Source organism: Cephus cinctus, unplaced genomic scaffold, assembly GCF_000341935.2.
Source record: "Cephus cinctus unplaced genomic scaffold, Ccin1 Ccin1_scaffold0123, whole genome shotgun sequence".
NCBI lineage: Eukaryota > Metazoa > Arthropoda > Insecta > Hymenoptera > Cephidae > Cephus > Cephus cinctus.
In genome coordinates this window covers 1,059,815-1,072,938 of record NW_014332857.1, presented here as the reverse complement: position 1 = coordinate 1,072,938, position 13,124 = coordinate 1,059,815, and the positions used below count along the sequence as shown (strand labels likewise).

Genomic DNA, 13,124 nt, shown 5'->3' with positions numbered 1-13,124 from the left:
AAGAATATGCAATTAGGTATCCTAATCGGCGACATCCTGATAAAAATGTTACGTACTCTACAATATTTAGTGTTTCAGAATAATCATTATCATAGAAAATGTATCTAATTGTTGCAGATTAGCATTTCGAGATACAAGCCCGGTCATGCGTATATCAAAATCGGTCCTTTTCAGGACAACTGAAAATGTAATACGTTGGTAGAACTATCTTGTCAAATTAAAGGAATAGACATTATAAGGAATACAGGGTACTTTCCGAAATTCAGTAACGTTACAGCGAGCGATTGTGTCTCAATTAATGCAGATAAACAGAGACCTATTGTGTTATTGGTCTAGCGTAAGCAGACCTTACGGGCTGACTCGCGACGTCATCTACGCTCCGTTTAAACGCGTTCTGATTGGTCGCATTACAGCAACTTCAACCTTGATTATCTCGAAATTTTGATATATGAAATAAAAAAATGAAAATACACGTATGCCTTAGAATTTGAAAAGGAATGCAACGGTGTTACTACAGTGCGTTTCATAACGAACACCCTGTATATACCTGCTCACCTCCATTTTCTAAACTGCCCGTGAACTTGAAGGTTGCCAACTGTTTTCATGCCTAAGAGAAACAAGAACGGCGAGAGTGCTGCCAGTCATAAAAGTTCATCGAAGAGCATCTTCACCAGGAAACGATACACTCTACTTTTATTGCCATCCTCTTGTGTAACGGCTTGTCTCATTCTTACAGAATCGTGATAACGAAAGTGGATTTCCGGTTGAGAAACATTTTTTTTTTTATTAATATAGAAGAGGGAAAGAAGTATCGATGCGTAATGATTGGTTATTTCTTTTTCAATTTATCGTCCCGCACTTGGGGGACTATTGGCAAATTGACTAATGAATTTTTCCCGAAGAAGCCAGGATTGGATTTTGATGTTGTTAGATTTGTGGGATCTTCCTTAATGTTGGTATCTGTTGATGTATCTATTGCGTTGGATTTATTAGAGCTTTTAGTACCGATATCGCAAAAGGTTTCGGAATATATCGAATCTGAATCCAAGAACATTGGATCGTTCGCGACATTTTGAGTTTCGTTACTGTAGTGACGGTTTAGTGTAAAGTTATGCGTGAATTCTTCAAATGCGATCCATAATTCACAAATCTTCTCGTTCATTCTTTTTGATTGATCCTTGCGATTGATCTCGATCTCCATTTTGAGATTTTCTTCTATTCTTCGTAGATCATTACGATCCACGCACTCTAGAAGTTTTGAAAATAGGTTTTCTTTTGCAATTGATCGATCATCCTTTGACGATTTTTCAAAATTAATGTTTGATTCAGATTTATCTGTTTTTGGAAGACTCAATTGATAGCAAGTATTTCTACGCTCAGGATTCCTATTAAAATAAATTTTTCTGTAAATTGTATATATTCAATATATATTTTATTTTGACACCTACCAATGTTTTACCTCGTTTTTAAATTTTTCAAAATTTTTTTCATGCAAGTCGACAATTTCATCTTTTAAACGACTCTCGCAATTGTCAATTTGTTTTCGAAAGGTGACGTAGGACTTTTTATTTCGCCTCTCAAGATTCTCCAAGTGTCTTTGTAACCTCTCATAAGATTTCTTCGTCCTCTCAGCATCAATTTCCTGTCTGTTTCTCTCCTTCTGAATGAGTTCGCTTGTTTTCTTACTCTCTTCCGCGTGCCAATCTTTCAAGCTTCTCTTGAATGTTCTAGTTATCTTCTGGGAGAGCATAATCCAATAGAAAAGAGAAAAAAAGAAAATAAGATAAAACAAGGAGACAAAAACGACTTGTCTTTAGCAAATGGTAAGTATCAATAATTAAATGATTAACACCTGAGATAATAATTCTGTAATTCTCGATATTTCACGGTCTAGTCTTTTTCTTTCGTTCTGTTGCCATCTTGATATCTCGCACTTGGATCTATTAATGAATTCATCCTTCCAGGACTCCAAGTCGATCCTTAAAGGATTAGAATTATTTTCTTTCTGACATTGCAAAGCAAACTCGCGACTCTTGGCCTTTTCCAAATTCAATTCTCTTCTCAGATTGATAATTTCATTTTCGGAATCTGTGACTCTTTGTTTCAGGCATTCCATAACTGTCCTCAAAGATTCATCATCTGACAGAAAGATCAAATTTATTTGGTTACCTTCAAAGTAATCCATTTACCACGCACCTTCCTGCGCCCGTAAACTTTGCTTTCGATTCTCTCCGGTGTCGCTAGTTGTTCCCGGAGGTTTCTTTAGGACTTCGACTTTCCTGTCTCCGCAATCTTGTATACCTTGTCTCTCGATTCTCATACTTTCCTCCTCACGTGACGCATCTGTACGAGAGGTACGAGAGTAATCTTCATCGTCGACCTCGCTGTCACTGTAGTCGACAGACGTGGCTCTCGAGGAGATGACAGATTCGGTTTCCTCCTCAATAGGCGACAATAAATATTTATCACCTTGTATCCCATTGACAGAATCGCATTCAACTACAGATTTAGATTTTCCATCCATTGACATGTCACCTGATAACAATTTAAGACTAGTCAAAGAGTTAAGATATTACATTTGCAAATTACAAAAAAAAAACGAATTTCAGTATCACTTCTTTGAGGTTAATTCTACTAGTAATAATAAACCTTGACTTTCCTTTTTCCGCAGCATCATTCTGTTTGTCGCACGTAGAGGAAGAAACTTTGAAAGTTGAAGCAGCAAAAAATCCTAATGGCCACTCTCTTAGCGGCGTTATCACGTGCGGCGGTCAATTTTCAATTTCGCTGACCGAGCGCGGAAGTTCCCAGTGGAGAATCGAGAAGTCGCTCGAGTCATGTGGTTCCGCACATTTGATGATTTGATACGGTCAGCTGTCGGACTGAGTGACATGGAAAAGTGTAATGGCGTAAAGCGTATGTATTCTTGACACAGCAGCCAATGACAGTTCCTAACCTCATTCAATTTATTATAACCGCAAATAACACGGCATTCCCTTTGCACGTCAAGAAACGTAATATAAACACACAAAATATCCCTAGTAATTACAAATGATGAAATCTTTTAAAAGATCATCAACAATTATTAATATGCTCACCCAGAATAAGGTAATCATTCATTTCTTACGTATTGCATGTTTCAAGTAAATATTAAGTTCAAAAATATTCAAATAAATATTAAGTAAACCACAAAGTCATATTAACCGCCGATGATTAACGGTCGTTAAGGTTAGGAAAGCGATCGTGTATCTTACCGTAGATGAAAATTGCGCAACGCACATAACAGTTATCAAGCGTGACTAGTATAATTCGTAAGCATTAAACCATGAGAAAAGGAGCAAGTCGTATTGCAGTCATAACAAAAGCTGGAGTTTAAACATCAAGAAATCATCGGGCTATTTACAGTATGCCTAGAGCAGCAAACATCAAGGCTCTACGTATCTATAAACTATTGCACCAAACAGTTATTAAGGATGACTCGATAATTTTAAACCGTCCAGCTACCTGAGAGATTGCGATACTAGGTCCATACTACCGAAGTCACCGCAGGACGTTCTACATACGGGCGATCTTAGTTCCTGTAAAGTGTATACACATATTTCTTATGGTAAGTGGAATAAGCAGTAGACACATGTAATATTTGAATCATACTCGTATGACCATTTTATTATTTACCCAGATAAAACAATCCCATAATATTATACGTCCCAATCTCTGACGAATGGACGTATCCAAGAAATCTCATGCCCGTGACTCAGGTCGGAGCCCTGAAGATCGTGGAAGCTCTGAGTGATCGCGTGGCTGATGTTGCGTGCTGCGCGACGACGTTCCTGGTTGGAAAAGAGGAAGAAGCAAGGAAGTAAGGAGTGCCCGAGGCCCTCCCTTTCTCGCAAAGTAACAGAAGGGGCCCGAGAAAATGAGCAAGAACAGTAAGAGAGTACGGCGTAAGGATTCACACGGTACGCGCTACGGGCATAGCGGTCCTAGCGGTACGATACCTGTTCATTTACATCTTTACTGATATATATATATAAAGGAGAAAGAAAGATATATATATATATATAAACGAACACAGGTACTCGTACAGCTGAGTGACGTAGATATACATAGACTAGACACAGTTTGCAGTTCTGATTTCCGTCTTGCATAATTCGCCCCTGACAGACAATATTTTAGTAGCTGTTGAATCATGAGTTAAAGACCTCGTGATCTTGGGTTTTATTTAACATCATTACGTCAGTGATCTTACGGTAATCCAGCATCCACTGGTCCACAGTGATTTTCGTGATTCTTGGATAGGAATAGGACCGATAACAGTTATCGTTTGACACAATAATAATGGATCGATGTTTAGCGGTTTAAAAACAGAAAAATGAGGGCGGGTCGGGCCGTGGGACCGTTCCGGAGGTGGGGACCGCCAGGACGGATTGATACTCCTGAAAAAGGATCTGGCTAAATTTAAATCGACGTCACGCTATACGGCTCCATCGAGCAGCAATGCGGTCCGCTAGGTTTATCCCGGGGACGAGCGCAAATCGTGATCCTCTTTAATCCTCTGGCTAATCTGTGTTTAATGGATTTTTTTTCATTTAGAAAAATCAACATGCCATCAACATTTTAATCACTGGATGATGATTACCGACTGTGTCTGATTGTGGAATTTATTCGTAGGAATTTCTGTCTCTTTTGGCATCCTTGATTAGCTCATCTTCTTCGAGTACAGACTACATTGTATCGATGACAGGAGTCATTTCCTAAAATTAATCGTATACGACTGTATTAGGGTCTAGATGTGACCTTGACTTCCGTAAGAAGTGACGAAAAAACAGAATAGTCGTCATTCAGGTATAACAAATTTTTCATTGTCAATTAGAAGAATTGAAGTCACTCGGTTTTCATTAGTTTATAAATTATAAGGATCACCGATGACTGGTTACAAATTTCTTCTTTTTTTTTTTTGTTCCCCTGCAGCCGTGATGACCAGGCGTCCAGTTAATGGATTGTCCAATAAGCGAAACGGCCATTGAACTTCTGCTAAGTGACTCGGCATTCGGGTATCCAGTGGCTCAAGTCGTTCCTCCAGTTTATGTGATCAACCCCAAGAAGATGTTGGACAGTGTGAGACGTAAAAAGAAACATTGCAATACCGATGAATGATCGCTGATTGTATTCTGATCCGACCGGAAGTCATTATACGATTTATTGAGCTATTCATCACTGAACCCAAACAGCGGATTGGCTGGCTAGGAAAACATTTTTAATTGACTTCTACTGTCTTTCGTGGTATCATTACTATGCGTAATCATTATCCTAGAGTATCCACGTGTTTCTGGAAACTGTGAACGTAACATTCAAAGTGGTGGGGAGTCAATGTCAACGTTATTAACTGCCATGAGAATCATTCCTTACCGCATGACCAAAACGACTTGGACATTTTTCAAGACGTTGAACTTTACTTTACTCCTACTTTGTAATTCCGGTAATTCATGTTTTTGCACTCATGGGAACTTACTCGAATTAGCCAATATACCAGGTAATGTCTTTCACTCTCTTTTAAACGTGGCCACCGCCTCATCACATTCTTAAAATTATATTATTTCTAGGATTTCCTGGAAGAAAGATCAATCTCCACCTTGAGCACTGTACTCTTCCTCGCTGTTCACCTCTGCGGATGTAATACTAATTTTGCGATTCTGTCAGACTAATTTCGCACGAGTTCGCGTCATCTAGCGGTGGTCGCCATTGCGGTACAATTATTAATTACAGGACAAAAGTGCCGTCTTGATGCTCGCAGTCGCGGGCTATTGACGCCAGCTTCGCGGCGCACCGAATTCATTCGAAGCTGTTATTTTTCTTGAGGAGGTGAGACAATAACTATTTTTTTCCGTAAATCGTCACTTCATATAAACTTCAGATCAAGGGTCTTGGTAATGGTGGCTTCGAGCTTCGCTTTCTTCACTAATGGGGTTTTTTACTTTTATAAATATCTTCACCACGCGATACCAATTTCCCTCGTGACGTATCTAATTATTATATACCTATACCACCAAGGTAAGCACGTAAATATAGGTATAACACTGAGCACTATAATCTAACGAGATAATCAAAATACTTTGACCGCGTAACTAGAATACCGTAGGTGGTCCATTCTATCTTCCATATCCTAGCAGAAAAATACATTTCAAATTACATAATATCCAAAGCGTTACAATTTATATTAAAAAAATATATATATAACACTCAGTAAGCAGTTTCTCATTGGTCATTTAAGAGACTTGAATGCCTCGAAAAGTCAGCAGTCTGTGATGCTCATCCATTGAATATTAAAATTATAGAGTTGCATAAAAATTAAAATTATTATAAATGTTAACCTCCAATCCACATAGATTTGTTACAAATTTTAGTACATCTAATCCTGTATCCAAGACTTTGCATACTATATACTATACTTCAACTTCCTACTAACAACAAGTAAGAAGAGTACATTGACGATGTTACAGTTACAAAGTATCGGTACATGTATTACCATTAATGGCGCGGACAGCAGGGATTTTTCTATTTTTTGATTAGTCATAGTTTTATGGATATGAAGCCGGTGCATTGCGATTTCATGCACGATATTTGTTCAGCCATTTGGCTCAGAAGGAATATGAATACGCGTGGGTAAGACGACGATGATCAGGTCGCATCCACCGTATCAACGGTGCAGGTACTGTTAACTTCACAGGATAGTTATTATCGGTATCCTGGTGTTACTTGTATGATATATATTATGGTTATTTCCTCTTTTAAATTTTATTCTATTCCAGAGACCGTGGAGATGGCTTTATAGCCATCAGGATGTCAGCAGGTGGGGATTTGTATTGTGAGCTCAGAAATGGACATTGAAGCTATGGTGCTAATCGAGGTGAGTGCAAGTAATGTTGAGATTGTAGAACTGATAAGGGGAGCACTCGCCCGAAGAAGGGAAGACGAGCATGTGGGTGAAGGCTGGAGGGTTCTCCAGGATATGTCGAAAGTGAAACTCAAGGCCCAGGTACTATACTACGCAGGCTTTGACGGCGTTGTCCATTCTTTAATACTCATTCTGGTGCATTCCGTTGCGGAAGGGCAGTTTACAGTGAGGTGAAATATGTTTTTCTTGTCTCTTCATTGTGTTTTCATGGTTGTAGTTGGTACAATATGTTTCATTATGTTATCCTTGTCGTTGATCTTCCTTTAATATGAATCACACGTAATTGTAAGTCATTCACAAATCACGAGGGTCTCTGCTGTCTTCATGTAGTGTTGAGATTCAGTTTATTTGAGATTTCCTGGTGGTTTTGGTAAGACCAGTGTGAGTAACATGGCAACTGAAAGTTAAAGAAAAGTGTGTTATGAAATGTTGGAGAATATGTAGGTAAGGAGATTTTTAGCCATCTTACATGCGATGAAACCAGATAATTCAATAATTGGATATATACAGCCATAGGTAAGTAAGACTGGAAACAAGAGGTTACCCAATAGAGATCCTACTCGTCCTAACATCATGGTCAAGCTCACTGCCATTGTTCTGAAAGAAAAAGGCAGCAGGAAGCTTGTAAATATAACAACATTACTTGACTGTAATGTGAAAGACAGAAGAGAATGGTACCTTAGCGTAGTAGGGAAAACTTCAACAGCCACACCGATAACAACATTTATCAATGTGGTCAGGATTCCAACGTATAAGCAGCTTAGAAACAGGATAATGAATCTTTCTGATGCCCATATCATGGTTAAGATTGAAACCAAAGAAATAATGAGGCAAATCACTAAAAGGAAGAACAAAGAATGAAGCAAAATTGGAATATCACACATGTGTGATGCCATTACAACATGATTGGTATAAAGTATATGCAGTCCACTTACGCAGTAGCTTTTTATTCCCAATAAACTTGAGCAATGCTCCAACAAAGACAAAACCCACAGCAACAGTGCATGACATAATAATACTGTTCAGATATACTCTATCGTCCACGACAATCTGCAAGAAAGTTTTATCTTTAATACCCTCATTTATAGCCGTAGTTTAAATTGAACTGTCAGTTTAGGCATCCGATCAGTCACGCAATGTCTCGTTATAAGAGTGACATTACGTTTTTGCACTCAGTCTCAACAATACTCTCAGCAGCAGCGACAGTATTGTTGGCAGTCACAGCTGTCGAGAAATCTAAAATCTCGCAGAAGCCAGGAGCACCATTTGAATAGTTGTAATTCTCCCCGCTGAATTTATCAAGAAGTGCAAATATCTGTGGCATCCACAATCGAAACGTAGCTCCTCTGTATAAACACACAAAAAATATTAATTTAAATTTTCAAATCTTTTAGGTTTAACGACACTCACGCAAGCATAACACAAAATTGTAATGATACAACCAGTAGAAGTGGCACTAGAAGAGGAAATTGGAATAATGGTTTCATCTGTGATAATCCTTCCCGGAAATTTATTTTTGGAATGTCAGTTGTTGATTCGTCATCTGCTGATATGCCACGAGCCAATTCATTCTCCAACGAGGTAATCTAACAAAACTATCTGTCATTAGACTATGCTCTTGTTCTTATTGAGTATATTTCATGTAGGACTTATCGTCATGATCATAATCATCTTCATCTTCATCACCATTACATATATATTTCCCAGTTTTATTATCTACTCACGGGATAACTCTCGGGTGTGTTTCCTGTATTCATTACGTATATCTTACGTAGGATACGCAAGGCTTTATCGTTATGTCCACGTGACATCAAGAACTTGGGGCTCTCTGGGAAGAAATAGAGACATGCCACTCCTACTAAAGTTGGGACCCCACACATCATTAGGTATATGCGCCAGGAAGACAAGACGAAGGACTGGTCAAAGAGTACGAGACTCCAGTCACGAGGGATTATCATCCAGGCGAGGACTGCAAGAATATTCGAATTTCTAGGATACATCTTTTTTATCTGATTATCCGATATACATTAATTCTAGCTCTTATTGGTTGTTATTATTACCTGCGTTCATGATAATACCCATTGAACCGTATAGTCCAAGGAGCATCATCACTTTTGATCTGTTTCTTGTTACGTGAAATTCAGCACAGTACGACATGGTAACTGCGTATGGACCGCTTTGACTAAAAATTCATAACTGTCAATTACAAGGACCTATGATTTTTAAATTTATAATAAATGACATAACAGAACTTACATGAATCCACTTGAAAATTTGAGAAATACTAGAGTCCAGAAATCTTGCGCTATACCGCATAATATATTGCATATAGCGTCTGCTAAGAATCCGTAAATTAAAAGTTTTCTTCTGCCCTGAACATCAGCAACGTATCCCCATAAAAAGGCACTGCATATCATACCTAAAATAAGTATTTTTAGCCACAGTGTGTCGTTGCTGTTTTTATTTAAAATTACACATTTTACGTACCAGCGTATATTATAGAATTTAAGATTCCTTTGTGAAACAGAGTCAACTTTAATTCGCATTCCGCTGTTGGTAAAATCATTGACATGTTGCCAGTGTCAAAACTTGGACACCATAATACCGGAATAACCGTGATCAGTAATAAGTAATGAAATTTTCCATATCCGGTTGCTTCAATAGCCGTTTCAAAATCAGCACCCTTCTTTCCGTGCGGACCTTTTAAGGATAAAAAAAAAGATAAAAGAGTTAAATCGTTTAATCAATGTTTAGCATTTTTTAAAAATACTTACTCAAAATATCCAAAACGATGCCTTCTTTTTTCTGTGCGATATTCTGAACAGGTGATGACTTAGCGCTGACACGCATTTTGATTCTGGTTTCATAATACTCTGTACGTTGGATTTTGAAAAATTTGGTCTTGGCAGATTTTTTTTTCACCACAAACCCCTCAGAATTTTGAAAAACATTCAGCTAATTCTAACGTTATGAATTATTATGAATTATCATCGGACTGTGTCGGCTTCCTCACTGCTTCATGATGGCAACTGGAGTGATATTATACAATTCTCTACTTCCAGCTGTTATCGTGATAGTCCCACGTTGTAAAAATTCTTAAACTCTTCGTTTATTCGTAAATAATTTTATCATTTGAGTAAACGGCACCATATCTGGCGGCTGTAATTTTCACGGTGGCTTCCATACATGAATTATTTTTCTGGATAACTTATCATTTTTTATTTACATTTTTTCACCTTTTAACAACCTTCTTCAGTCTCCCATATGTAATCTTACACGGTCTTCCGACAATCTTCACTTTCGCCTTTAACCTGTTCTCTTGACATTTTCACAGAATTTCACTTCATGTTCCGCTTTACACGCGACTTCATTTCTCTGCATTCCTAGTACCTTTAAAAAATTCATTGCAAACATCGAAATTGTAACGATTCAAATGACGATACTTATATACATTTTTATAAGTAGAAATAAAGTCTTAGAAATTAAGTATTAATTAAGTCAGCCTTAATCTTTAGGACATCCCTCTAAAAGATATGCATTTAACTGGTCCTTTTTTCGTACTATACCTATTCGCTGAATATTAAAGAATTATCACTTTTCGCAGAAATTATTTTTAGCTCAAACCATGTGCCGAAAAGTCAAGCCATATTTTAAGCAACTATCACTGAGATATATTGCGTATCAAAGTTATCATAAATTACAGGATTACTCGAAAAAAAATTAAAGATACCTATTTCAATGCGTCTAACGTGTGTAAATGAGTCACATGCCTGTCGTACAACACCTTAAAAATTTCAAAGAAGTTTCATGTATACAGCATACATATAACCTACAAATTTATTTTTTAAATGTATTCGAACCTCGAACATTAATTTTCAAAATGAAATCATTTTATTCATTATCTTTTACTCTAATTTGTACATCAGTCTATTATTATAATCTATTATATATGTATGCAATTAATATCTACTACGAGGCATACCCCCAGAGTCATAGAGGCATAGAACCCAGACATTATTGAAGTAAGTGAACATTCGCGCTACATATATATATATATATATACGTACATACGTCCACATGTCATTATTTCAAAATGCTTATTTTCCAAGGGAAAATTTTTCAGTTCTCGTTAATGTCCCTTGTATCAAGTTAATTAGGAATATCGTAAGGAAACAGGTGTGTCGTAAATACTTCGACATTTTTTGTAAGCATGCACAGCTGGTTTGATATAAGCAAAGTTTAACATTAAGAAATATTTTTTGCTACAACGCATGGTTAAATTAGGCAGGTGAATATTCGATGTTCAAGTGACACATGTTGAGAAAAAACAAGAACTTACAATCCGACGTTGTCATTGACTTTTCGAAATTGAGTCTGGTAACGTTTCCTCTTTACGTTCTTATGTATTTGCAAATGAAAACAATTCTCATGAGAAATTCACCGTGCTGCCATCTATCCTACGAAATTATTTGCTGTGTATGTTTTTCAAGTACCTCCCATTCATGCGTTACGCAGTAGCAATTTTATTCCATTGTTGCCTTAACAACCGGATATTCCGCGTTCGCCTTGACTGTACATTTATGACACTTTAACAATACCCGATAAAGAATTCACACTGACTTCATTAAGGGGTCAGGATCATTCGCTATTTTTAATATATGTAGCTATAAAAACTACGTATACAGTCCTTCCTGCAGCCGTGACATCGTAGAGAAACAAAAGTCAATAAAAAGAGAGTAGACAACTGTCATGTCCCTATAATATCATTTCAGGTGATTATTATACCCAGATAGTAAAATGACTTCAATTTGAGCTCAACACCTCGAACTATGAACTTAGCTTTTAATAACAGTTTATGCAGAGATGAGTAGGCCTACTCATCTCTGGTTTATGTACAATTCAGCTGATGTTTTATATTCATTCATTCAGCGCACACGTTTTCCTCAAATTAACTATTATTGCATCATATGTTGATTGAGTTTGAGCAAAATTTGATTTGTGTTCTATGGCTTATTACTAGATGGCACGCATGATTGGTTCTTTTTTTTTCCTTTGTGACTTTGTCTCAATAAGGAGATGCGTTATTACGTGATTGGTTGATCCTACTAAAATCTTGCACGATGTGAACGTAGTCTTTGAAGTCAATTTGAAAGCGACAGTATATACATATATACAAACTGTCAACTCAATTTCCAGAAGAGTCACGACTGACTACTGACTGGTGTTACTCATAAATTTTATCAGCCTTACTGACATCCATGTCACGCGTGAGTCTCTTTGCTTTTTAATGAATCCTGAATATTTGTAAAAATATATAATTTATAGAGTCTTAAATTTCTCACATATTATCATGGTAAAGCATATTTCATGCATTATAATCAATCGGTATCTTGATATCTATTTTTATTGTTTAATTCCTTTTCCTCTCTTGAGAGCAGCTGCTGATTTCTTTTCATTAATTTCATGCTGTATTCCTTACTAGCTTCTTGTGCTTCTCGATACGCAATTGATTGAGTGTATTGAGAAACCTTGAAATAATTTCAAAAATTATTAAGTCAATGGTTCTGTATGGTTGACACCTGTCAGACAGTAACACAAAGTAATAAATCCTATTAATAATTGAGTATAACTATTGATAATATCGGAAGTACCTGATTATGAAAGTTCAGATAGCTGTTGATAATCTCATAAGCTAGAACTCCAGTGATGCCCAAGAGGATGATTTTTTGCATTCTTAATTTCCGTGCGTACTCCGTCCTTCTTCTGTCGTTAAACATTTTTTCTTTATAAAAAACATATAAAAATCTTATCGCTTGACAAGGCGTTACCGTCATCCAGAGTTTGCATTTTTTAATTAATTAATTTAACAAAGTATCAAACGTCATAGGAAATACAGGGATGTACTTGGTGAATCAATGCATGTTCGTCATTATGAAATTTGCGAATCGAAAACAATGGACAGGAAGTGGACAGGAATAGTTATGCTTATTACGCTGCATTCACAGACATTTAGTTTTTTTACTGACCAAAACGAACTGTTAGGATATCTTCAGCATTTATTGTTCGTAGTAGTAAGTATCGTCTAATGATATACTGTGTCTGCCTTAGATATTATAAGAATCGTAATAACACGACTAAAATTTCAAGAGACGAAAAGTTTCTGTTGGTA

At 36.9% G+C, this 13,124-nt stretch overlaps 3 protein-coding genes and 1 long non-coding RNA gene across 5 annotated transcripts in view; 1 reads left to right on the top strand and 3 right to left on the bottom strand.

Annotated features, from left to right (window-relative positions):
• Positions 1-3,095, bottom strand: part of LOC107274889 — a 4,624-nt gene extending 1,529 nt beyond the window's left edge. Inside the window, exons 1-5 of one of the 2 annotated variants that reach the window (XM_025079990.1) lie at positions 2,650-3,095; positions 2,197-2,535; positions 1,853-2,118; positions 1,449-1,738; positions 556-1,385 (exon numbers count right to left, since the gene is read on the bottom strand). In XM_025079990.1, the coding sequence (XP_024935758.1) occupies positions 830-1,385; positions 1,449-1,738; positions 1,853-2,118; positions 2,197-2,535; positions 2,650-2,677 (1,479 nt within the window). In that variant the 5' untranslated portion in view covers positions 2,678-3,095 and the 3' untranslated portion in view covers positions 556-829. Of the gene's footprint in view, positions 1-555; positions 1,386-1,448; positions 1,739-1,852; positions 2,140-2,196; positions 2,536-2,649 lie in introns of both variants that reach the window. The other variant, XM_025079989.1, reaches the window with a different exon arrangement.
• Positions 3,096-6,813: 3,718 nt separating this feature from the next.
• LOC112493654 lies at positions 6,814-8,867 on the top strand. The gene is made up of 3 exons (XR_003058183.1): positions 6,814-6,907; positions 8,350-8,536; positions 8,731-8,867. It is a non-coding gene; the product is annotated as an uncharacterized LOC112493654 (long non-coding RNA).
• LOC107275186 (synaptic vesicle glycoprotein 2B) lies at positions 7,033-10,048 on the bottom strand. The gene is made up of 11 exons (XM_015755045.2): positions 9,730-10,048; positions 9,443-9,655; positions 9,212-9,374; positions 9,016-9,137; positions 8,680-8,924; positions 8,366-8,541; positions 8,118-8,301; positions 7,891-8,005; positions 7,634-7,793; positions 7,425-7,552; positions 7,033-7,352 (listed from the first exon to the last, which is right to left on the bottom strand). Exons 1-11 carry the CDS (start codon positions 9,803-9,805, stop codon positions 7,300-7,302), a joined length of 1,635 nt encoding a protein of 544 aa, XP_015610531.1. The 5' UTR covers positions 9,806-10,048; the 3' UTR covers positions 7,033-7,299.
• A 799-nt stretch (positions 10,049-10,847) lies between these two features.
• LOC112493653 lies at positions 10,848-12,915 on the bottom strand. The gene is made up of 2 exons (XM_025079999.1): positions 12,607-12,915; positions 10,848-12,483 (listed from the first exon to the last, which is right to left on the bottom strand). The coding sequence occupies exons 1-2, from the start codon at positions 12,787-12,789 to the stop codon at positions 12,334-12,336; spliced, it is 333 nt and encodes a 110-aa protein (XP_024935767.1). The 5' UTR covers positions 12,790-12,915; the 3' UTR covers positions 10,848-12,333.
• Positions 12,916-13,124: the final 209 nt, after the last annotated feature.